Source organism: Carcharodon carcharias, chromosome 1, assembly GCF_017639515.1.
Source record: "Carcharodon carcharias isolate sCarCar2 chromosome 1, sCarCar2.pri, whole genome shotgun sequence".
Taxonomy (NCBI): Eukaryota; Metazoa; Chordata; class Chondrichthyes; order Lamniformes; family Lamnidae; genus Carcharodon; species Carcharodon carcharias.
Window position 1 is genome coordinate 60,952,665 of NC_054467.1, and position 26,481 is coordinate 60,979,145.

Genomic DNA, 26,481 nt, shown 5'->3' on the forward strand with positions numbered 1-26,481 from the left:
TTAAGTCCTGTCACCCTCAGCTTTAAGGGCATGGCTTGTTTATGGACAAGGTGGCGGCTTTTGTGCCTCATTTACAGGCACAGCTGTTCATGTGAGGGGGCTAGGTTGTGAAGGACTTCTTACCATGTGTATTTGCAATATGATGAGGTCCATGGTTATGATGGTGAGGGTTGCAACCATTTGAATGTGACTGAGTCAAACTCATTGATGGTGATTCTCTCCATTTTGGGGAATGGACAGTCCTTCGAGTAATTGTGGCATCAATGTACAAGGTTATATAGGTGGAAGTTGTTCACCAAGGATTCGCTGATGGCAATTGTGAGATCGGAGGACCTGGTGTGAATCAATTTTTGCACAAAGACAGGTCTAGCGATGTTCCCCTCCTGCACAGAGTCAGGTCTGGCTACACGTCCATGCCTCCCAGCTGCTCTGCCTTTGGCGGCCTCTTCCTCCTCACCCAGTTCTGAACTGTCAGAACAGAGAAGGCCTTCCTCCTCCTCCTCATCTTCCTCTTCCTAAGAGGTTGGAGCTCTGCCATGGCTCGTTGTCGTCAATTTGTAGGCCTCACCGCTCTGCAATGTTGTGCAGCATGCAGCACACCACTATTATTCTTAATATCCTTGCTGGGGCATATTGCAGAGGGGCACTGGCACCAGTATTGGGGAAAGTGGGATCTGTACCTTGGGACGGTCTACACCTGAACCATGCTGGGGCTGGTGTTATCACAAGACACATAACTAAGGAAGTAGAGAGGGTTTTAAACTGAATAATGGGGGGCAAGGGATTAAACTTGGGAAGATGTGGCAAACCAAAGAGTAGAGGCAAGGCAAGAGACAAAGGTATTAATATGGGAAATGATAAACAGACTGTGACAGGATGTGACAGAGAGTGCAATTTTAAGAGTATATCAGCAGATAAGGCTAGATGCTACAAAAATAATAAAAGGACAAAACTAAGGGCTCTGTATCAAAATGCACATAGCATATGAAACAAAACAGATAAACTGATAGCAGAAATAGAAATAAATAAGTACGATCTGATAGCGATTATAAAGAGATGGCTATAGAATGACATAGATTGGGACCTGAATATTGAAGGGTATACGACATTTAGGAAGGACAGGAAGTTAGGAAAAGGTGGCAGGGTGGCTCTGTTAATTAATGATGGTATTAGCACATGAGAGAGAGATGACCTAAGCTCAGGAAACCAGAATGTAGAAGCAATTTGGGTTGAGATGATAAATGATAAAGGCAAGAAGTTACTTGTGGGAGCGGTGTATAGGCCTTCTGATTGTAACTACACAGTAGGACAGAGTATAAAAGAAGAGATAATGGGAGCTTGCCAGAAAGGTACAGCAATAATCGTGGGGGACCTTAATCTACATATAGACTGGAAAAATCAGATGGGCAAAGGTAACATAGATGAGGAGTTCATAGAATGTTTTCGGGATAGTTTCTTAGGACAGTACATTCTGCAGCCAACCAGAGAGCAGGCTATACCAGACCTGGTATTGAGCAATGAGGTAGGACTAATTGATAATTTCATAGTGAAGGCACCCCTAGGTAGCAGCAATCAAAATATGATTGAATTTTACATTTATTTTGAGGGAGAAATGAGTGCGTCCAAAACTAGTATTTTGAACTTAAGTAAGGGCAATTACGAGGACATGAAAGTGGAGCTAGCTAAAGTGAACTGGCAAATGAGGCTAAAGGATAGATCAATAGAGGTTCAGTGGCAGATATTTAAAAGGATATTTCAGAATACACAGAATAGATACATTCCAATGAGAGAGAAAAATTGAAACAAACAAGACCCTGAGATGTGGAGAGGATGTTTCCTCTTGTGGAAAAATCTTGAACTAGGGATCACTGTTTAAAAATAAGGGGTTGTCCATTCAAAATAGAGGTGAGGCGAAAATTTTTCACTTGAGGGTTGTGAGTGTTTGAAACTCTCTTTTTGAAAAGATGGTGTTAGCACAGTCTTTGAATACTTTTAAGGCAGAGGTGGATAGATTGTAAGCAAGGGGGTGATAGGTTGTCGGGGGTAGGTGGAATGCAGGTTTCAGGTTACTAACAGATCAGCCATGATCTTATTAAATGACGGAGCAGGCTCGAGGGCTTGAATGGTCTACTCCTGCTCCTTGTTTGTATGTTCATATGTGAAAATTCCAAGAGGGGGGCCCACCATCTGTGGTCAACTAAAAAGGTTAAAGATAGCATCAAACTTAAAGAAAAAGCATATAATTACGCAGACAGGTGGCAGGTCAGAAGATTGGAAAGAATAAAAAGAACAGCAAAGAATGACAAAAAGATTAATAAGTAGGGAAAAATTAGCATATGAGAGGAAGCTAGTTAGTAATATAAAGATGGATAATAAAAGTTTCCATAGATAGTTAAATAAGAAAAGAGTTAACAAAGTGAGCGTTGGTCCAAAAGAAAGTGCATCTAGGGAATTGATAATTGAAAGTAGGGAGAAGACCGACTTCTACTTCCTTCCCAAAATCCACAAACAGGACTGTCCCATTAGACTGATCGTGTCAGCCTGTTCCTTCCCCACGGAACTCATTTCTCCTCTTCACCATGGACGTCCAACCCCTCTACACCTCCATCCCCCACTGGGATAGTCTGAGGGCTCTCCGCTTCTTCCTTGAACAGAGGCCTGAACAATCTCCATTTGCCACCACTACTCCGCCTGACTGAACTCGTTCTCTCACTGAACAATTTCTCCTAAAACTTGTCTCACTTCCTTCAAATAAAATGTGTGGCTTTGGGTACCTGCATGGGTCCCAGTTGTGCCTGTCTCTTTGTGGGGCATGTGGAGCATTCCTTGTTTCAATCCTACTCAGGCCTCCTCCCACAACTCTTCTTACGTACATTGATGACTGTTTCAGTGCCACTTTATGCCCTCGTTTGGACCTGGCAAAATTTATCAATTTTGCTTCCAATTTCCATCCCTCTATCACCTTCACATGGTCCATCTCTGACACTTCCCTTTCCTTCCTTGACCTCTCTGTTTCCATTTCTGGTGATAGACTGTCCACCAATATTCATTACAAGCCCACAGCTACCTTGACAACAGCTCCTCACACCCTGCTTCCTGTAAGGACTCCATCCCATTCTCTCAGTTCCTTTGCCTCTATCTTTTCTGTTCCAAAGATACCACTTTCCAAAATGGTGCTTCTGACATATCTTCCTTCTTCCTTAACCGAGGTTTCCCCTCCACAGTGGTTGACAGGGCCCTCAACCGTGTCCGACAAATCTCTGCGCCTCTGCCCTCACACCTTCCCCTCACTCCCAGAACCATGATAGGGTCCCCCTTGTCCTCACTTTTCACCCCACCAGCCTCCACATTCAAAGGATCATCCTCCGCCATTTCCGCCAATTCGAGCATGATGCCACCACAAAACACATCTTCCCCTCACCTCCCTGGTCCACTTATCCATCACCCCCAACGTCTCGTCCCCTTCCCACGGCACCTTCCCATGCAATCACAGAAGGTGCAACGCCTGCCCCTTTAGATCTTCCCTCCTCACCATCAAAGGGCCCAAAAATTCCTTTCAGGTGAAGCAGTGCTTCACTTGCACCTCCTTCAATTTAGTCTATTGCATTCGCTGCTCCCAGTGCGGTCTCCTCTACATTGGGGAGGCTAAACGCAAACTGGGTGATGACTTTGCGAAACACCTTCGCTCAGTCCGTAAGCATGACCCAGACCTTCCTGTCGCTTGCCATCTCAACAGACAATCTTGCTCTCATGCCCACATGTCCATCTTTAACCTGCTGCAATGTTCCAGTGAAGCCCAACCCAAACTGGAGGAACAGCGCCTCATCTTCCAATTAGATATTTTACAGCCTTCCGGACTTAACATTGAGTTCAACAACTTCAGACCATGAACTCTCTCCTCTATCTTCACCCCCTTTTTAATACCTTTTGAAAAATTTTTTATCTATTTATTTTTTATTTTTGTTCATTTATTCATTGTTTTATCCCCCTTTTTATCCTCCCCTTTTATTCCCTTTTCTATCCTTTCTTCCCCAACCACCACCCCCTCCCCACTACTAAAAGGGTCATCTGTTACCTGTTCCATGTTGTTCTTTCAGACTGCTGACGCTTGTTCTGCTATTAACACATTTTGCTTTCGTAGTTTATGCCACTATCAGCACCTCCTTTAGCCCTTACCACTACCATTATAACTCCCTTTGTCTTTTTGACCCTGACATCTTTGTCATTCTCTCTTTAGCCTCCATCTATCATTGGCCCTCTATCCAGCTTCACCTGCTCCATCCCCTTAAACAGTATGAATTTCGTCACATTTCTACTTCTCGTTAGCTCTTAAGAAGGGGCATACAGACTTGAAACGTCAACTTTGTTTCTCTCTCCACAGATGCTGTAAGACCTGCTGAGTTTTTCCAGCATTTTATGTTTTTATTTTAGGTATTTTACTTCAGTCTTCACTATAGAGGACACAGATAACATTCCGGAACTGTAACTCAGGAAACGGAATGGAGGGAGTAACACAAGAAAATTACAATCACCAGGCAATTGGTATTAAACAAATTGTTGGGGCTGCAGGCTGTCAAATCCCCAGGTCCGCATGGACTTCACCCTAAGGTTGTGAAGTAAGTGGCTATTAAGATAACTAACACATTGCTTTTAATTGTCCAAAACCCCTTAGGTTTGAGGAAGACTCCATTAGGTTGGAAAATAGCAAATATAACTCCTTTATTCAAAAAGGGAGAGAGAAAGCAGGAAACTATAGGCCAGTTAGCCTAACATCTGTCTTAAGAAAAATGATAGAAGCTATTATTAAAGGTGTTATAGCAGGGCACTTAGAAAATTTCAAGGCAATCAGGCAGCATCAACATGGTTTTGTAAAAGGGAAATCATATTTAACCAATTTATTGGAGTTCTTTGAAAGAGTCACATGTGCTGTGGATAAAGGGGAACCAGTGGATGTACTGTACTTAGATTTTCAGAAAACATTTGATAAAGTGCTACATCAAAGGTTATTGCAGAAAATGAAAGCTCATGATGGAGGAGGTAACATAATGGCTAGTTATCAGGAAGCAGAGAGTTGGCATAACTGAGTCTTTTTCTGGTTGGCAGGATAAGATGAGTGGTGTACCACATGGATCAGTGCTGGGGCCTCAAATTTTTACAATTCATTTAGATGACTTGGATAAAGGGACCAAAGGAATGGTTGCTAAATTTGCTGAGGACACAAAGATAGTTAGGAAAGTAAATTGTGAAGTGGACGTAAGGAGGCTACTAAGTGACACAGATAAGTTAAGTGAGTGGGAAAAGATCTGGCAAATGGAGTATAATGTGAGCAAATGTGAATTTGATTTTTGGTAGGAAGAATAAAACAGAAGCATATTAGCTAAATTGTGAGAGATTGCAGAGCTCTGAAATTCAGAGGGATCTGGGTGTCCTAGTGCATGAATCACAAAAGGTTGGTATGTAGGTACAGCAGGTAATTAGGAAAGCTAATAGAATTTTATCATTTATTGTGAGGGGAATTGATTATAAAAGCAGGGAGGTTAATCTTCAGTTATACAGGGCATTGGTGAGACCACATCTGGAGTATTGAGTTCATTATTGGTCTCCTTATTTAAAGAAAGATATAAATGCAGTAGAAGCAGTTCGGAGAAGGTTTACCAGGAATGGGTGGGTTGTCTTATGAGGAAAGGCTGGACAAGTTAGTGTTGTATCCACTGGAGTTTAGAAGAGTAAGAGGCAGCTTAATTGAAACCTTTAAGACCCTGAGGGATCTTGACAGGATAAATGTGGAGAGGATGTTTCCTCTTGTGGGAGAATCTAGAACTGGGGGTCACTGTCTTAAATGAGCAACCCCTTACTTTTAAACAGAGATGAGAAGTTTTTTTCTCTCAGAGGGTAGTGAGCCTTTGGAACTCTCTTGCTCAAAAGGCAGTGGAAGCAGAGTCTTTGAATATTTTTAAGGCAGAGCTAGGTAGGTTCTTGATTAACAAGGGTGTGATAGGTTATCAGAGATAGACATGAATGTGGGGTTGAGGTTATATTCAGATTAACCATGATCTTATTGAATGGCAGAGCAGGCTCGAGGGGCCAAGTTGCCTTCTCCTGCTCCTAATTCGTATGTTCATATGTAAAGGAAGGTATCCGCATGCTGACCTGGGGCCTTTATGGCAGCATGGGTGCAATCAATAACATGCTGCACGTGAGGGAAGCCTGATAATTGGGCAAAAGCCGTGGCTGTCTGCGTCTGAAATGCCAAATCAATAGGGTGGGATAAAACAGTTCAATAGCACCAATTCGGGAGTACAGGGAGGTTGGGGTCAGGGGGTGATTGGAGGCCAGAATAGGTCGGAGGCGTGGGTCTGGGAGATTTGAAGATTGGAAGCCTCGCACAGATCGAATGGGACATGGGAGGAGATCAGAGGCCCTGAAGGGGGTTGGGGGAGGAGATTGGAAACTCCTTGGAGGAAATCCATAGGGTCGGGTGAAGTGAAGCCCAGAAAACTCAGCAAGTCAAAGTTGTGGTGGTTAAATATGAGGCATGCAGGCTCATTATAATATTTAAATCGCCAACCCAGCTCCTGCCAGTGAGTTTGTTGTCAACATCTTGTCTTGCTTCTGTTAAAACCAGAAGTAGGCAGTTTAGGATTGGGGTTTAGATTTTTAATATTTTAACATCCCACCCAACCCAAACTTGTCCGTTTTGGGAGGCTAAAGTTTCCCCTTATTCTTCTGGTGCTGGGAATCAGCAGTGGGGGAATAAGGGGATAAAGTCAGGAATATAAATTTTAACTAAGGATTGGTGTTTTGAACAAAAGTTCTCTTTTGGTTCAGTTTCTATTTAGCCTGAATTATGTCTAGATTCTTCATGTACGAGTGACTATGTTTGTATTCCCTACTCAGAAAATTATAGAAACTTATAGCACAGAGGAGGCCATTCAGCCCACCATGTGTGTGCTGACCAGTTTCTGCTTGTACCATCCTTTCTGGCAGTGAGTTCCAGATTCCCACCACCTTCCAAATGAAAATATTTCTTCAGTTAATCCTTCTGCCAATTACTTTAAATCCATACCCCTGGTTATTGGCCTCTCTGTTAACAGAAATAGGTCCTTCTTACTCTGTCTAGGCCCCTCATAATTTTATCCACCTCAATTAAATCTCCCCTCAGTTTCCTCTGTTCCAAAGAAAACAACTCCAGCCTATCCAATATTTTTTCATAGCTAAAATTTTCCAGTCCTGGCAATATCTTCGTTAATCTCTGTACTTTCTGTACAAGATAGGTGTGATCACATGAACGTGATAGCCAGCACTAGACACACAGCTCTAGCTGCTGTGAGCCTAGTGATTTATACAGTTCAAGCATAACCTCTCAGCTCTGATATTTTATGCCTTGGCTAATAAAGGAAAGTATCCCATATGCCTTCTTAATAATCTTGTCTACCTGTCCTGCTACCTTCTATACACATGTACACCCTAGGTTCCTTTGTTCTTCTACGGCTCAATACTCTACAATTTAGTGTATTAACTGCAGTGTTTACCTTCTCCACATGCATTGTTTCACCTTCTCCTATTGAATTCCATTTGCCACTTTTCTGCTCACCTAACCAGTCCTGCCATTTACACCCTGCTTCCTCACTATCAACCACAAGGCCAATTTTTGTTTCATCCAAAAGCTTCCTCATTGCGTTCCCTAAATTTTAAGTCTAAATCATTGATAAACCACAAAAAGGTGACTAATACTGAACCCTGTGGAACCCCACTGGAAACAGCCTTCCGACCACAAAAACCCACACTGAACATAATCCTTTTCTTCCTGCTGCTGAACCAATTTTGACTCAACATGCCACTTTCCCTTGAATCCCATGGGCTTTTACTTTTCTGACCAGTCTGCCATGTGTGACCTTGCTAACAGCCTTGCTGAAATCCACATAGACTACCTCAAATGTGGTATCCTCATTGACTCTCGTTGTCACCTCCTCAATAAATTCAATCAAGTTAGTCAGCCTTGACCTTCCCTGAATGAACCCATGCTGACTGTCCTTGATTACTCTGAGTTCCTAAGTGATGAATTATACTATCCTTCAATTTTGTCAATAATTTTGATGGTCCTGCAGTTACCCGGTGTATCCCTTTATTTTTAAAAATGTTACAACATTTAACAGTCCTCCAGCACCATCCCTGTATCTAGAGAAGATTAGGAAATGATGGTCAGAGTGTCAGCTATTTCCTTCTTTCCATTCTTAGCAGCCTGGGATTCATTTCATCTGGGTCTGGTGAATAATCTACTTTCAAAGATGTTAAATCCATTAATATTTCCTCTTTCTCCCCTCACATACAGGCTACCTTTTTAGTCTCTAATGGGTTCTCCTCTTTCCTTAGTTATCATCTTGCCCTTTATGTATTTATAAAACATCTTTGGGCTATCCTTGATTTTACTTGTCAATATCTTTCCCTGCCTTCTCTGTTTTCCAAATTTCCTTAATTTCACTCCTTCACTTCCTATACTTTTGCAATATTTAGCTTCCCTTTTTACCTTATCCTACCTTCGTGACCCTGACATCCAGCGGGGTTCTAGATTTGGGAGTGCTATCCTTTATCTTTGTGGGAACATGGTTTTCTGAACCTTCACTATCTCTTCCTTGAATGCCTGCCAATGCTCTGACACCAATTTACCTTCAATTAGCTGTTTCCAGTCAATTTCTGTTAAATCACCCTTCAGTTTAGTAAAATAGGCCTTTCCCCAATTGAGAACTTTTACTCCTTATCTATCTCCTTTTCCATAACTAGTGTAAATCTAACTGAATTGTGTTAATTATTGTCAAAATACTCTCCCAGTGATGCATCTTCTACTTGCCCAGCTTCAATCCTTGAAACCAAATCCAGAACTGCCCCTTTGCTTGTGGGCTTGCTACATACTGGCTAAATAAAAAGTTTTTTTTTGAATGCATTTAAGAATTCTGTGCCCTCTATACATTTTAATGTTGATTTTACTCCAGTTGATATTAGGGTGGTTGAAACCCCCTACTATTACTGTCCTGTTCTTATCGTCATACTCAGCAGTTTGCCTACATATTTGCTGTTTGATCTCCCTGTTATGGCAGGCGGATGGTCAATGCCAAACTGCTCAAATCCAGAGGGAAACTTGAAGCAGCTGCCACAACTATTTGCATTTGTACTTATTTTGAGATATGGGCTTTGAATTCAGTAAAAAGTCTGCCAAGTGTTATAGATTTCTTACAAAATTTAATTAAATCTTTATTAATAGAAGAAATTATTTTAAGCACATACGTAGACCTACAAATTACTACAATGATAACTTCTAAATATCGTAATTATTCTAAACTCCCGTTACATCTCCATTAAGGCACACAGGGGATATTTCGGTGAGTGGGCATGCGATGCATGCCCGTGGGTAGGACACATTTGTGTAAACCTCATCCACTGGCAGGATAAGAGGGGTTGGAGGATCGCGAATGTGCTCAGTCAGATATTTAATTTGGAAAGTTACTGATACTTGCCTGTGTGAGCAGATATACTTTAAAAACTCATACCAGCTGCTTGGACAGGGCTCACAACCATCAGGTCAGCACTCTACAGTGAAGATCCTTTTTGGGGCCTGCAGGTTTCAGGAAGCCTTCCCTTAGCCTGGGAATGGGAGTTGTGCTCTCCACTGGAGGCATCTCCTGTGAGGAGGAAGGGAGGGCCAGAAGGGGGAGGAGGCCAAGAGTGCACATTCAGCCTCCAGGGGAGCCACCTTTGGGAGGAGAGGTGCAAACACAAGGGACGCAGGGCCAAGAGGAAGTCCAAGATAGAAGGGGCCGCAGGGTATATAGGCGGCGAAGCAACAACTTCAATATGACTGAGGTGCAGTGCCGAAGGAGGCTCTGTCTATCAAGGGAGACAGTCAACTCTGTCCGTCAGATGATAGGTCCTGAGATCTCCACTAACTGTGTGGGTGGACACCCCATGCCACTGGCTCTAAAGGTCACTGCTGCCCTCAACTTCTATGCCTCTGGCTCTTTCCAGGTGTTGGTGGGTGATCTTTGCGGTGTCTCCCAATCAGCTGTCCACACTTGTGTCAAGTAGGTGACAGACACTCTATTCAGGCGTGCATTGACCTTCATCCACTACCTCTGCGACAGGCCAGCCAGACAAAGTGAGCCAGAGGCTTCGCAGTGATTACTGGTTTCCCCCACATCCAGGGTGCAATAGACTGCACACATGTGGACATCAAGGCGCCAGCAGATGAGCCCGGTGCCTTCGTCAACAGGAAGGGCTTCCACTCCATGAACTTGCAGATAGTGTGTGACCACAGGATGCTGATTCTGCAAGTCTGTGCAAGGTACCCAGGCAGCTCTCACTACGCCTACATCCTCAGACACTCCCAGGTGCCAGAGCTCTTCAGTGCTCCAGCCCGGTTGCATGGATGGCTCCTGGGTGACAAGGGCGATCCCCTCAGAAGGTGGCTCATGATGTCTCTCCGCCATCCAAGAACAGAAGCTGAGCAGCGGTACAATGGGAGCCACGCCTCCACAAGGGCTGTGGTGGAGAGAAGTATCGGTCTTCTCAAGATGCGTTTCTGATGCCTGGACCGTTCGGGGGCACACTCCAGTACCCCCCAGATCGTCTGTCGCTGATAGTGCTTGCATGCTGCGCTCTCCACAATCTTGTGCTGGAAAGGGGTGATGCTGTGAGTGAAGAAGATGTAGGCGCAGTTGCTGCGGCTGCACACAATGAGTCCAGCAGTGAGTCCGAGGATGAGCACGCACAGGGAATTGCTGTGACGCTGACGCTGACCCAGGCATACTCCAGGGAGGCAGGGACACCTGGGAGGCTTTAATCCAATGAACCTTCAGCTAGAATACCACAGATGGACCTCCAACAAAAGCCTGTGCTGCAGGCTCCATACTTGATACCTGAGTGCTAAATCTGCCTGGATAGGAACATTAACTAAGGACCTTGTCAATAAAGCTCAATGTGACACACCTCACTCATAACATCGTGGGTAACCATCCACCTGCAGAGGAAAAGAGTCACCCTCAGCGATGGTCACATGTCTAAATTTAATGATATAACAAAATTAACTTAAGGAAACAAAATGACAAAGGTGTTAAACAGCACACCAACTAATCATAACCTCATTGCGGGGCAACACAAAAGCACCAGTGAGAAACCCGTGGTGTGCCTAAGGTGCCTTAAATTTACGCTTTCGGGTGCTATGTCTAGGTGCTGTCCCCTCGTTGGCACTGGCATCTGAGACAGCCTGCTCACTGTGCTGTCCTCTTGGCCTCGAAGACCTTGGCGACTGTCCTCTGGCCCATGGAGCCTGCGCTGGCCCGGCCTGGGACGGAGCGGCCAGTTCTACAGCTGGCATCTTCCCAGTTGTCACAGCCTTATCGGAGGCAACAGTCACTGGCAGAGGGACGGAGGATCTGGAGCGCCCTGAGAGGAGCCCGCAGAGACAACAGGCAGCTGCTGAGCCAACGTGAGGTCACTTCAGATCTCCATGCTCACCATAGATGAACAGGCACCAAGCTGGGAAAACTTGGTGCCCAGACCATCTCCCACACTGGCATTCACCAGCTGAGGTCAATGTCGACGTGAGGACTTGCTGGTCCAGGTGCATCCCCAGGATTGGTCTCCTGGAGGAGCCTCTATGGGAGTCGCCAGTCTCTCCATGGAGGAAGCATGGCGCTCGGTCATGAGGCTCATTGCATCAACAATGATCCACGTGGACTCCTCCACCATTGAAACCACACCAAGCATAGTCTCATGCATCTCCACCAGATCCTCCCGCACACCCTGCTGGACTTCCAGCATTTGCTGCCTCACCGGCGACTCCAGAGCCACATCATCAGCCACCAACTGAGCATGTGCCTGATCCCCTGCAGCCTTCCAACTGCTGGCACCATGGGCACTCTGTCTCTGCCAGCTCCTCCAGTGACTGTGAAGTGCCGTCACCGCTGTGCCTTGGGACACTAGCCGATGATCTAATTCCCACCGAGGTGCTCGTATCGGCGCTGGTGCCCGCCTGGCAGAGATGGTGTGACGCTGGTGGGTCAGAGACTTCAGGGCCCTCAGGCGTGAGAGGGGGCCCCTGCTGCTCCTCCTCCCGGCCCTGCTCCATTGATGCTGAAAGGAAGAACAAGGACATTTGATTAGTTAATGTTGAGACAGTGTCAATCTGCATCCCTGTCCCCCGGATCATTGTGTGCTCATCCTGCCATAAGCAATTGTCAAGCCACATTGCAAACTTCAACCACTGAACATTCAGCACTGCCATGGATGCTGGGATACTAATGGTGATCTCAGTTCTGTGTTAACCTACCTGCCCGTAGCATCTCACTGACACCAGTGGAACTAGCACCTCTCTAGATCGAGGACCTCCTGCTCGAATCTGGTAATGATGGCCAACTGGGCCGGCCCTCCTCCAGTCCTCAACCACTTGGCTGCATTATGAGCATTCTTCTCCTGAAAAGGAGAGAAGAGCATCCATTCATGCAACTTGTACCTGGAATCTCTTCGCTGCCGTCCCACTCCAACCAGAGTGGAATATTGCAGGGCTCCAGTGCCTCCTCACCCCGCTGCTGCCGCACACACACAAAGATGCCAAGCCTTGCCCCCCCACGCCCCTTGGCCAAATGCAGTCTACATCACATTTGGCACCACACAGTCCAACCTTACAAAGCAAGGAGGCGCAAGCACATGGAACACAAAGGGCAGCCTACCTGCTGGGTTAAGTGACCAATGGTACTCGCCTTTCCTGAGCGCAAGAGGTCATTGAAACACTTGCGGCACTGGATCCAGGTGCGTCGCACCATGTCGCAGGAGCTCACTATCTCCACCATCTCCTCCCAGGCATGTTTGGTCATGTGGGGCGGCCTCCTCCTGTCCCTGGGAATGAGGCCCTCCCATCATGCTACAGGAGCTCTTTTAAACAGGCTGCCGGGTGACCATTGGACCAGAGGTCATATCAGTCCTGCTGCCGCCCGCTCACTCGCACTCTCCTCGGGAGCCTCGTTTCACGCTGGGCGGGCATAAATTGGACAACCCACGTAAAATGGCAGTGTGGACCCAATTGTGGGCAGCGATCAGGTCCGCTCCCGCTCCCGCTCCTGCACGGCCCACCCAACAGGCAGAAATTTCTGCACACTGTTTCTTAACTTCTCCTGGCTAGGTGAAACATTTGATCCCCTACTTTAAATTCAAGCTAGTCTGGTTTATTTAAAAATGCAATGTTCCCTTCACACCTATGTTTACCAACTTAACATTTGAAACCTCGCTTATCTTCTGTTACAACAAAGCCTTCGGACCAGCTGCCTTTAATTCAATTAACACACATACACACACACACACACACACACACACACACGCCCCATTATTACTCTACTTTACAATAAATTCCAATAACATTATGAAAATTATATCTTCCTGACACTCCCTCTGGACTGTTCGAGTGTCTTTAGTATCCTCCTAACAGTGTGATTGCCCATCTTATTCTTCAGTTAAACCCAAAAGGCCTCATTTGATGTTCCCTCCAGTGTGTCATCCCCCTTATAGCTGCAATTGCTTTTTTTAAACCAATATTCCAACAGCCCCCTTTTCATTATCCCCCTCTATCTCTTTTCTGAAAACTCTGTAACTAATAATCTTGAGCTGCCAGTCCTCTCTTCCTTTAACCAAAGGATAGTCGAGGATTGATTCTTTTAAAATTAATTATTTAAAGTACTTTGGAGATTGTAAAATCAAGCCCTCAAAACTACAACTTTGTATCCAAATTATGTTAACTCAGGTTTGTAGGTGCAATTTTGTCTAATCACATGGTGCAAATAAATACTTTCTGATTTTGAGAATTCTACTACTAGGTAGTCAGAAATCAATCTCTATCAAGAACATGAATAAGAATTGAATGGTTAGAAATCAACAGGGGCAGGGACGCACAATGGAAAATTTCAAGTAATTCTAGAACGTTTTTAATCAAATTGCCACCTTGGTTCTTCAAGGTTTTTTTTTGGTAATCCTGGATTACATAGGGTATATGGCACAGAAACAGGCCATTTGGCCCAACCAGTCCATGCCATGCTTACGCTCCATTGGAGCCTCCTCCAATCTTTTCTCATCTATATCCACTATTGAAACCATCAGTTCCCTTCCCCCCCAGCCAATACTTGTCTAGCTTCGTCTTAAGTGCATTCATACTATTCACTTCAGCCATTTTCTGTGGAAGTAAATTCTGCGTTCTTACCACTTTTCAGGTAATCAAGTTTTTTCTGAATTCCCCTGTTGCATTTCTTGGTGACTATGGCCTCTAGTTATGCTTATCCCCACAACAGGAAACATTCCATCAGCATCCACTCGATCAAAACCCTTCATAATTTAAAAGTCCTCTATAAGGTCAACCCTCAGCCCTCTTTTTTCAAGACATCAGGAAAGGATAACAGGTTATCCTCCTTGTAAATCTTCATTGCACCCTCTCCAGTGTCTCTGTTTCCTTTCTATAATATACTGACCAGAACTGCACACAGTACTCCACGTGTGGTCTACCCAAGGTTCAGTTCAGGTTTAGCATAACTTCCCTACTTATCAATTCTATCCCTCTAGAAATAAAGCTGATACTTGGTTTGCTTTTTTTATGGCCTTGCCATAAGTACATTGTACCTCCGGCACAACCTTTAGTAATTGGTGTAATTGTACTCTGACAGCCCTTTGTTCTCGACCCCACTTAGATTTTGACCCTCCTAGTAATAAGTAACCTCCCTATTCTTCCTAATAAAATAAAAGACTGCAAATCTGTTTGCATTGAGCTTCATTTGCCATTTATTTGTCCATTCTGCAAGCTTTTAAGTGTCCTCCTGTAATCTGACTATGTCCCCAACCCCGATTTGGTGTCACCTACAAATTTAGAAATTGTAATTTTTATTCCGAAGTCCAAATCGTTAGTGTAAATTGTGAACAGCAATGATCCCAGCTCTGATCCTCGTGGAACATCATCTGATACCACTCTGAGTGTGCTGTAGTAGTTATGTCACTGGACTAGTAATCCAGGCTAATGTTCTGGGGATATGGGTTGAAATCCCATCATGGCAGCTGGTGAAATTTGAATTCAATTAATAAATCACAGAACTGTAGAATCACAGTGCAGAAGAGGCCCTTCAGCCCATCGATTCTGCATCGGCATGTGAGAAACACCTGACCTACCTACCTAATCCCATTTACCAGCACTTGGCCCATAGCCTTGAATGTTATAACGTGCCAAGTGCTCATCCAGGTACTTTTTAAAGGATGTGAGGCAACCCGTCTCCACCACCCTCCTGGGTAGTGCATTCCAGACCGTCACCACCCTCTGGGTACAAATGTTTTTCCTCACATTCCACCTAAACCTCCTGTCCCTCACCTTGAACTTGTGTCCCCTGGTGACTGACCCTTCAACTAAAGGGAACAGCTGCTCCCTATCCACCCTGCCCATGCCACTCATAATCTTGTACACTTCGATCAGGTCACCCCTCAGTCTTCTCTGCTCCAACGAAAACAACCCAAGTCTATCCAACCTCTCTTCATAACTTACATGTTTCATCCCAGGCAACATCCTGGTGAATCTCCTTTGCACCCCCTCCAGTGCAATCACATCCTTCCTATAATGTGGTGACCTGAACTGCACACAGTACTCCAGCTGTGGCCTCACCAAGGTTCTGTACAACTCCAACATGACCTCCCTACTTTTGTAATCTATGCCTCGATTGATAAAGGCAAATGTCACATATGCCTTTTTCACCACCCCACTAACATGCCCCTCCGCCTTCGGAGATCTATGGACACACAAGTCAAGGTCCCTTCGTTCCTCAGAATTTCCTAGTGTCATGACGTTCATTGAATACTTCCTTGTCAAATTACTCTTTCCAAAGTGTATCACCTCACACATTTCAGGGTTAAATTCCAGCTGCCACTTATCTGCCCATTTAACCATCCCGTCTATATCTTCTTGTAGCCCAAGACACTCAACCTCACTGTTAGCCACCCGGCCAATCTTTGTGTCATCTGCAAATTTACCAATCTTCCCCCCACCCCCCGACATAGTCATCTATGTCATTTATATAAATGGCGAATAATAGGGGACCCAGCACAGATCCCTGTGGTATGCCACTGGAAACTGGCTTCCAGTCACTAAAGCATCCTTCTGTCATCAGCCTCTGTCTCCTCTAACTAAGCCAGTTTTGAATCCACCTCATCAAATCAAAATCAGGAATATAAAGCTAGTTTCAGTAATGATGACCATGAAACCATCACCAATTGCTGTAAAAACCCGTCTGGTTCACTAATGCCCTTCAGGGGAGGAGGTCTGCCATCCTTACCCAGTCTGGCCTGCATGTGACTCAAGACCAACAGAAATGTGGTTGACTCTTAACTGCCATCTGAAATGGCATAGCAAGCCACTCAGTTCAATGACAATTAAAGTGGGCAATAAATGCAAACCTTACCAGCAATATTCCATAATAAGTGATAAAAGACTCTCTGCTCTCTGTCTTAGAGCCAACTAGCAATCCATTCTGCCACTTGCCCAGACTACAATTCTCTGACCTTATTCATTAGTCTATTATGAGGCACCTTACTTTTCCAAAATCCAGATAAGTTACATCTACTGCACTGCCATTGTGTACTTCCTCTGCTACATCCTCAAATAATTCACTAAGTTTAGTCAAGCAGGATTTTCCCTTTTGAAATCCATGCTGACTATACGTTATTATACCTCACATTTCTAGATGTTCTTCTATTATCTCCTTTAGTAAGAATTCCACTATTTTTCTCACCTCCGATGTTAAGCAGACTGGTCTGTAACTCCCTGAACATGTTCTGTCCTTTACTTAAATATAGAAATTGCATTCACAATCCGCCAATCCTCTGGCACTATACTTTTGGGCTTTTTACACAAAGGATTAGAAAAACGTCCTGTACACATTTTAAGAACTCTATTGCCTTATCCCCTATACCAACCTCTTCTGTCCAGTGAATATCAGGGTAAATGAAATCTCCCATGATTATTATTCTATGTTTTTAACTCAGTTCCCTAATTTGTCTACAATTGCTTTATCCACCTCCCTTCCACTATTAGGTAGTCTGTACACTACAATTATTAGTGTGATTGATCCTTTATTACATTTTATATCTATCCATATGGATTCTGTTTTGTCTTGCTGATAGTTGCATCCCTTTTTTCTACTACCATTATGTTATCCTGAGTAAGTATAGCTACTTCACCTCTGCATCTTCCCTCTCTTTTATCTTTTCTAAATATGCTACCCCTGCAATATTTAATTTCCAGTCCTAATTTTTCTGTAGCTGTGTCTCAGTAATCCCTACTATATCTGCTTCCTCCCAACGCATGATTGTCTGCAGCTCAATTTTATTACAAACCTTATGTGCATTGATGTACAGACATTTTAATTCATTGTTAATAAGATTTCCTCTCACTTTATCTTTAACCATCTTCGACTACTGTTCTGCTGCTGCTGCTGCTTGTAGCTACTCCTACCACGAGATCTGTTCCAGCTATTCTGTGGTGTAGCTGCCACACTTTGTATAATGGACCTTACACTGAATTTATTGTGCATAATTGGGCATTATTTCCCTATTGGGCATAATTTCCATATAGAAACTATGGGCAGAATTTTCTGCCTGTCGGGTGGGTGGGCTCGACCCAATCTCCAGTGGGCGGGGAGCCGATCCCCGCCGGAGAAGCGGGCCCCACCGCCATTTGACGTGGGTAGGCCAATTAAGGCCCGCGCAACGTGACATCCGGCGGGAAGCGCATTGCGCTTCCTGTGCGGGTTGGGGGGGGGGGGTTCCCCAAAAGTGAGAGTGCGCTCTTTCGCGCATGAGAATGAAAGAGTGCACATCTCCCTGAGGCTAAGTGCTGCCTCAGGGAGATCGCTTATACTCTGAAAAATGTTAAATAAAGGAAAAAAAAATTCCCTATCATGTCCCCCTCATGTCACATGAGATTGGACATGTTCATAATATACATACTAACTTTATTAAAATGTTTAAAACCCTACATGAAACCTCATCCCACCGCTGGATGAGGTTTCATGTTTTTTCTATTGCTCGCCGAGACTCCTACCTGCCCGCCAACCTTAAGGTTGGATGGGCAGGTCCTTTAATTGTTTTAATGATCCTGCCAATGGCCTCAGTTGGCCATTGACAGGTCGGCGGGCCCGCAGCTGATTTGGCTGTGCCCCTGCCCGCCTGAAAATTTAAATGGGGTGGGATGACGTTGGGGGTTCTCCCCACCGCCCCCCCCACCCACCCAACCACTCGCCAATGGCAAAATTCTGCCCTATGTTATAATAATGACATTAGCACTGATTAGTGATTAAATTCTGGGTAATTTTGTGGATGGAGCTGCGGTAGAAATTTCAGGGGTTGAAACTAGCTGAACTTATTCCACTTAGCATCGTATAACTCGGAGCTAAGACTTCTGCCCAAACAGCTGGGCTTATTTGATAACTGAATATAGCTTTTATATAATATGTAAATGGGATAGAAATAAACACACACATTGAATATGAATATTAAAGTTAAATATTTCACAGTTTACTATTAAACTGAAAATTTGCTGAATATTTAATATGGTATTTTGTCTCTCTTGTGGTATTCTCATGTTCTTTAAAGTGACCAAAATAGTTGCATTGTTTTCTAGATAAAATATATTCAGTGATCATCAGCGATAATGAAATATTTTATTCTTTTAGAAAACATAAAAAAAACTGTTTCTGCCTTCATGAAATGATCAGTGGACTCAGACAGCCTACTGGATTAGTGCATTGTGGGGATGGATCACAGAGACTCTTCATCCTGGAAAAGGAAGGTTTTGTGAAGATTTACACTGCTGATGGAGAATTACTTAAGGAATCATTTCTCGACATCCACAAACAAGTCCAGAGTGGAATAAAGGTTGGCATCTTCTCTAAAAATTCTGTTCATTCATGATAATTTATTCATTATTATAAGTTAGATACTGAAGTAAAAAATGATTCCCACTAGAAAAAAGTCAAGCCTCGTTGCCTTGTCCTTGCCTGTGAACAGTAGCTTGTCACTTTAATAACTAAATGTATCTTTGCCAGATTTGGCCAAACTTTGTGAAGTTTCTCTCCTTTTTAGGTGCTGAGATACATTCAAAAATCGGAATGGTCAAGGGTCTCCGATGCTCAATGAGTTTAACCAATGAATACCTGAGTCATACAGACAAGAAGGTCCAACTTTCTTCCTTTGGAGCAGTGGTTCAGAAACTGCAATTGGTGTTTGCACTTTTATGGTAGGGAGAGGAAATTAGGCTTTTGAATAATTCCTTTTTGAAATGCACTGCATAAGTGTCAGGTTAGTACAAGGTTGGACTTAACAGTGATGTTCCCATGGTAGAGTGGCAGACTGATGTTCATTGTCAAGGGTCATAAGTGCATAACAGCTACCTATACGTTTTGTTGAGATTTGGGACCTCAACAGCTTAAAAATGTTTCATCACCTTTTTTCTGAGGTTATGAAATTACTGTTTTCTCCCTTTTTTGTTCTTGTTCTAGTCTCTCAGTGCCACTGAAGTCCTGCAACATACAAGACAGTCTAGCAACCAACATCAGTACATCACTTAAATCAGCTTCTAAGTGGCTCACATGATAATTTACCTCATTTTTTTTCTTCCGGCTATGGGGAAGTAATTAGTACTAACAGTGATGCATTATTTAGAAATCAACACACAAGGGGAACTGAATCTGTGTCTTAGCATATTTGCTCTTGTACTGGATTCTGCTTTTCCAGAAGATAGGAGTTAATGTCCTGGTGGGATGAGATACCTTCAGGATTCATTATCCCATTAGCTACAGATAAGCAGCTATTAGCAGTCCCTAAAAAGTCTGTCCAATCCAATCCAAACCGTGGCTGCAGAATGGACTGACCGTGTTCTGAGAAAAATCGAAGTGTGACATCACAGGCAAAAAGGTAGTTGATTGGTTGGTGAGTATTTTTCTCAATTATCTTTCAAAACTTGGGTAATTTTATTAACTATAAGGTTTTATTAGTAGTAGCAGTGTTTACTACTGGTATTAAAGCTTACTAGATTGGCTGGTGAGTCCTTCCTATTTATCTTAACTAGGGAATTTCAATCAGGATAGGTAGAACATTTTTTGTCATAATAAGAATATAAGAACAGGCAGGACTAGAGAAATTAATTAAAATTTAATCAGTGAAATAATTAATTAAATGCTATAAAGATGGCAGGACAGGTGATGTGCAGTGGCTATAGAATGTAGAGCTTGTGGACACCTGTGTGATCCAAGGCAAACACATCCGCAGCAAGTGCCTGCAGCTAGAGGAACTTCATTCAGAGTCATTGAGCTGGAGGTCAAGCTGCAGACACTATGACACATCAGGGAGGGGGAAGGTTACCTGGACACTTTGTTCCAGGAAGTAGTTACAGCCCTTAGGATAGGGTCATCTGATTTGGTCAGTCGTCAGGGATAGGAGGATGTGACTGCGAGTGAGGCAAGTATGGGGATTGAGAAGGTAGAAGAAGTGGAGGAGCCTTAGTCCTTGCAGTTGTCTAACAGGTTGGAGGTTTCTTCAGCCTTTATGGATCAAAGCAGGAGCTGCAGGTTGGATGAGCAAACTAACCATGGCACAGTGGTACAGGAAGCCATTCAAGCTGGGGGGAGTTAAATCAAATGTAGTGGTATTAGAGGACAGTATAGTCAGGGGGATAGACACAGTTCTCTGCAGCCGAGAGCAAGAGTCCAGAAGTCTATGTTGCCTGCACAGTGCCAGGGTTTGGAACATCTGCTCTGGGCTGGAGAGGAATTTGTAGTGGGAAGGGGAGGATCCAGTTGTCATGGTTCACAAATTCCAACGAAATGGAATTTTAAAAAAACCTTTCATGGGATGTGGGTGTCGCTGGCAAGCCCAACATTTGTTGCCCGCCCCTAATTGCCCTTGAAATGAGTGGTTTGCTCGTCTGTTTTTCAGGTAAGAGTCAACCACATTGGTCTGGAGTCACATGTAGGCGAGGATGGGTTTTTGCAACAATCATTGATAGTTTTATGGTCACCATTGCTGAGCCAAGTTTTATGTTCCAGATTAGTTCATTTAAACCCATGTCCCAGAACATAGCCTGGGCCTCTGGGTTACTGGTCCAGTGACATTATCACTATGCCACCATCTTGCCATGGAGAGGTAGGACTCGGAAAGCGGTTCAGCTTAGAGAGTGTGAGCAGCTAGGGCTAAATTAAAAAGCAGAACCTCAAAGATAATAATCTTGGAGTAGGGTAAATAATATCAAAGAGTTAAATGTGTGGCTCAAAGATGAATGTGGGAGAAATTAGTTTCATTCATGGGACACTGACACCAGTACGAGGGAAAGAAGGAACTTTATCGTTGGGACAGTTTTCACCTGAACTATGCTGGGACCAGTATTCTGGCAAGTTGAATAACCAGGGCAATAGAGAGGGCTTTAAAGTAAATACTGGAGGTAAGGGTTCAAATGAGGGAAGATGTGATAAATTAAAGAGAGAAAGGACAAGGCAAAGGAGCAATAAGGGAGATGATAATCTGAGTGTGGCAGAGTGTACAAACTTAAGTGTGTGCCAGCAGATAAGGCTAGCAATTGTGAAAATAATAAAAATACATAATTAAAGACACACTTGAGCACACACAACATTCACAACAAGGTAGATGAATTGATGGCACAAATGGAAGTAAATATGTACGATTTAATTGCCTTTATGGTGACGTGGCTGTGGGGTGACCAAGGCTGGGAGCTGAATGCTCAAGGATAAAATGAAAACAAAAATACCTGGAAAAACTCAGCGGGTCTGACAGCATCTGCGGAGAGGGATACAGTTGACGTTTCAAGTCCGTATGACCCTTCATCAGAACTAAAAAATATAGAAATGAGATGAAATATAAGCTGGTAGAGGGGGGTGGGAGAGACAGATAGAGCTCGAAAGGGGGCCAGTGATAGGTGGAGGCCAAGAAGAAACTGCCAAAGATGTCATAGACAAAAGGACAAAGGGGTGTTAATGGTGGTGATGTTATCTAAAGGATGTGCTAATGGGGACATTAAGGGTAACAAGCAGGACAAGCTAGTGGCAGATGGCCCTAGTGGGGGTGGGGTGGGGGTAAGGGATCGAAATGGGCTAAAAGGTAGAGATGAAACAATAAATTGAAATAAATTTTAAAATATATTTGTAAAAAAATTATAAATGATTGGAAAAAGGGGGGTTGGAAACAGGGTGGGGATGGAGGGGAGAGTTCATGATCTGAAATTGTTGAACTCAATATTAAGTCTGGAAGACTGTAAAGTGCCTAATCGGAAGAGGAGGATGCTGTTCTTCCAGTTTGCGTTGAGCTTCACTGGAACATTGCAGCAGGCCAAGGATAGACATGTGGGCATGAGAGCAGGGTGGTATATTGAAATAGCAAGTGACAGGGAGGTCTGGATCATGCTTGCGGACAGACCGAAGGTGTTCCGCAAAGTGATCATCCAGTCTGCGTTTGGTCGCTCCAGTGTAGAGGAGACTGCATCGGGAGCAGCGAATGCAGTAGACTAAATTGAGTGAAGTGCAAGTGAAGCACTGCTTCACTTGAAAGGAGTGTTTGGACTCTTGGATGGTGAGGAGGGGGAAGTAAAGGGCAGGTGTTGCACCTTCTGTGGTTGCATAGGAAGGTGCCGTGGGAGGGGGTTGAGGTGGAGGGAGTGATGGAGGAGTGGACCAGGGTGTCCCAGAGGGAATAATCCCAGAAGGAAAGCCACCAGGGGGGTGAAGGGAAGATGGGTTTGGTGGTGGCTTCATGCTGGAGTTGGCGGAAATGGCGGAGGATGATCCTTTGAATGCGGAGGCTGGTGGGGTGATAAGTGAGAACAAGGGGAACCCTAACATTGTTCTGGGAGGGAGAGGAAGGTGTGAGGGCAGATGCGTGGGAGATGGGCCGGACATGGCTGAGGGCCCTGTCAACCACCGTGGGTGGAAAACCTCAGTTAAGGAAGAAGGAAGACATGTCAGAGGAACTGTTTTGGAAAATGACATCATCAGAACAGATGCGGCGGAGGCGAAGGAACTGAGAGAATGGGATGGAGTCCTTACAGGAAGGAGGGTGTGAGGAGCTGTAGTTGAGGTAGCTGTGGGAGCTGTAGGCTTGTAATGAATATTTGTGGACAGTCTATTGCCAGAAATTGAGACTGAGAGGTCAAGGAAGGGAAGGGATGCTCAAGGGTATTCAACATGTGGGAAGAATGGGCAAATAGGAAAAGGAAGTGGGGCATGCATGCTGTTCATAAAGGATGAGATCAGTACATTAGTGAGAGAGGACCTAAGATTGGAAGATCAAGATGTAGAATTAGTTTGGATGGAGCTAAGAAACAGCAAACAGCAGGAAACATTGGTAGTTGTTGTTTAAAGGCCATCAAACAGTGGCAGTAATGTAGGGCAAAGTATAAATCAGGAAATTGGAGGTGCATGTAACAAGGGTACTGCAATAATCATGGGGAACTTCAACCTACATATAGACTGGGTAAACCTAATTAGCACCAATGCTGTGGAGGACACATTCCTGGAATGTATATGAGATAGTTTTCTGGAACAATATGTTGAGGAACCAACTAGAGAACAAGCTATTCACAGAATCACAGAATCACACAGTGCAGAACAGGCCATTTGGCCCATCGGGTCTGCACCGACACATAAGAAACACCTGAACTACTTACCTAATCCCATTTACCAGTACTTGGCCCATAGTCTTGAATGTTATGATGTGCCAAGTGCTCATCTAGATACTTTATAAAGGATGTGAGGCAACGTGCCTCCACCACCCTCCCAGGCAGCGCATTCCAGGCCGTCACCACCCTCTGGGTAAAAATGTTTTTCCTCACATCCCCCCTTAACCTCCTGCCACTTACCTTGAACTTGTGTCCCCTAGTGACTGACCCTTCATCTAAGGGAAACAGCTGCTCCCTATCCACCCTGTCCATGCCACTCATAATCTTGTACACCTCGATCAGGTCACCCCTCAGTCTTCTCTGCTCCAATGAAAACAACCCAAGTCTATCCAACCTCTCTTCATAACTTAAATGTTTCATCCCAGGCAACATCCTGGTGAATCTTCTCTGCACCCCCTCCAGCACAATCACATCCTTCCTATAATGTGGCGACCTGAACTGCATACAGTACTCCAGCTGTGGCCTCACCAACTCCAACATGATCTCCTTACTTTTATAATCTATGCCTCGATTGATAAAGGCAAGTGTCCCATATGCCTTTTTCACCACCCCATTAACATGCCCCTCTGCCTTCAGAGATCTATGGACACACAAGCCACGGTCCCTTTGTTCCTCAGAACTTCCTAGTGTCATGCCATTCATTGAATACTTCCTTGTCAAATTACTCCTTCCAAAGTATATCACCTCACACATTTCAGGGTTAAATTCCATCTGCCACTTATCTGCCCATTTGACCATCCTGTCTATATCTTTCTGGAGCCCAAGACACTGTTAACCACCCGGCCAATCTTTGTGTCATCCGCAAACTTACTAATCCTACACCCCACATAGTCATCTATGTTTTTTTATAAATGATGAATAATAGGGGACCCAGCACAGATCCCTTTGGTACGCCACTGGACACTGGATCCACTAAAGCATCCTTCTGTCATCACACTCTGTGTCCTCCAACTAAGCCAATTTTGAATCCACCTTATCAAATTACCCTGTATCCCACGTGCATTTGCCTTCTTTATAAATCTTCCATGTGGGACCTTGTCAAAGGCTTTGCTGAAATCCGTATAAACAACATCAACTGCACTACCAATATCCATTACAAGCCTACCGACTCCCACAACTACCTCGACTACAGCTCCTCACCCTGCTTCCTGTAAGGACTCCATCCCATTCTCTCAGTTCTTTCGCCTCCGTCGCATCTGTTCCGATGATGCTACCTTCAAAAGCAGTTCCTCTGACATGTCCTCCTCCTTCCTTAACCGAGGTTTTCCACCCACGGTCGTTGACAGGGCCCTCAACCGTGTCCGGCCCATCTCCCGCGCATCCGCCCTCACGCCTTCTCCTCCCTCCTAAAAACATGATGGGGTCCCCTTTGTCCTCACTTATCACCCCACCAGCCTCCGCATTCAAAGGATCATCCTCCGCCATTTCCGCCAACTCCAGCATGATGCCACCACCAAACACGTCTTCCCTTCACCCCCCCTGGTGGCATTCCATAGGGATCGTTCCCTCCGAGACACCCTGGTCAACTCCTCCATCACCCCCTACTCCTCAACCCCCACCTATGGCACCTCCCCATGCCCATGCAAAAGACGTATCACCTGCCCCTTCACTTCTTCTCTCCTCACCGTCCAAGGGCCCAAACACTCCTTTCAAGTGAAACAGCATTTCACTTGCATTTCCCCCAACTTAGTCTACTGCATTAGTTGCTCCCAATGCGGTCTCCTCTACATTGGAGAGACCAAACGTAAAGTGGGCGACTGCTTTGCTGAACACCTGTGGTCTGTCCGCAAGAATGACCCAAACCTCCCTGTCGCTTGCCATTTTAACACTCCACCCTGCTCTCTTGCCCACATGTCTGTCCTTGGCTTGCTGAATTGTTCCAGTGAAGCCCAACGCAAACTGGAGGAACAGCACCTCATCTTCCGACTAGGCACTTTACAGCCTTCCGGACTGAATATTGAATTCAATAACCTTAGGTCTTGAGCTCCCTCCTCCATCCCCACCCCCTTTCTGTTTCTTCCCCCTTCCTTTTGTTTTTTTCAATAATTTATATAGATTTTTCTTTTCCCACCTATTTCCACTATTTTTAAATCTTTTATGCCCCCCCCCACCCCCACTAGAGCTATACCTTGAGTGCCCTACCATCCATTCTTAATTAGCACATTCGTTTAGATAATATCATCAACTTCAACACCTGTGTTCTTTTGTTCTTCTGTCTGTGACATCTTTTGATTATCTGCTCCTATCACTGCTTGCTTGTCCCTACAACACCCCCCCCTCCACTTCTCTCCCCCCACCCAACCCCCGCACCACCGCCCCCCATCTTAAACCATCTTATATTTCACCCTCTCCTTGGATTCACCTAGTTCTGTTGAAGGGTCATGAGGTCTCGAAACGTCAACTCTTTTCTTCTCTGCCGATGCTGCCAGACCTGCTGAGGTTTTCCTTTTCCAGGTAATTCTGTTTTTGTTTTGCACTACCCTCATCTACACACCTGGTCACCTCCTCAAAAAATTCAATCAAATTTGTTAGGCATGACCTCCCTCTGACAAAGCCATGCTGACTATCCCTGATCAAACCTTCCCTTTCCAAGTGGAGATAGATTCTCTGCTTCAGAAATTTCTCCAATAGTTTCCCTACCACTGATGTGAGACTCACTGATCTGTAGTTCCCTAACTTATTTCTACAACCCTTCTTAAATAGCGGAACCACAGTAGCTGTTCTCCAATCCT

General features: G+C 44.5%; 1 protein-coding gene across 5 annotated transcripts in view; it reads left to right on the forward strand.

Annotated features, from left to right (window-relative positions):
- Window positions 1-26,481, forward strand: part of LOC121282290 (hedgehog interacting protein) — a 226,516-nt gene that overhangs the window by 32,618 nt on the left and 167,417 nt on the right. For all 5 annotated transcript variants that reach the window (XM_041195939.1, XM_041195949.1, XM_041195964.1 and 2 more), the window contains exon 4: window positions 18,741-18,942. In XM_041195939.1, the coding sequence (XP_041051873.1) occupies window positions 18,741-18,942 (202 nt within the window). The remainder of the gene's footprint in view (window positions 1-18,740; window positions 18,943-26,481) is intronic.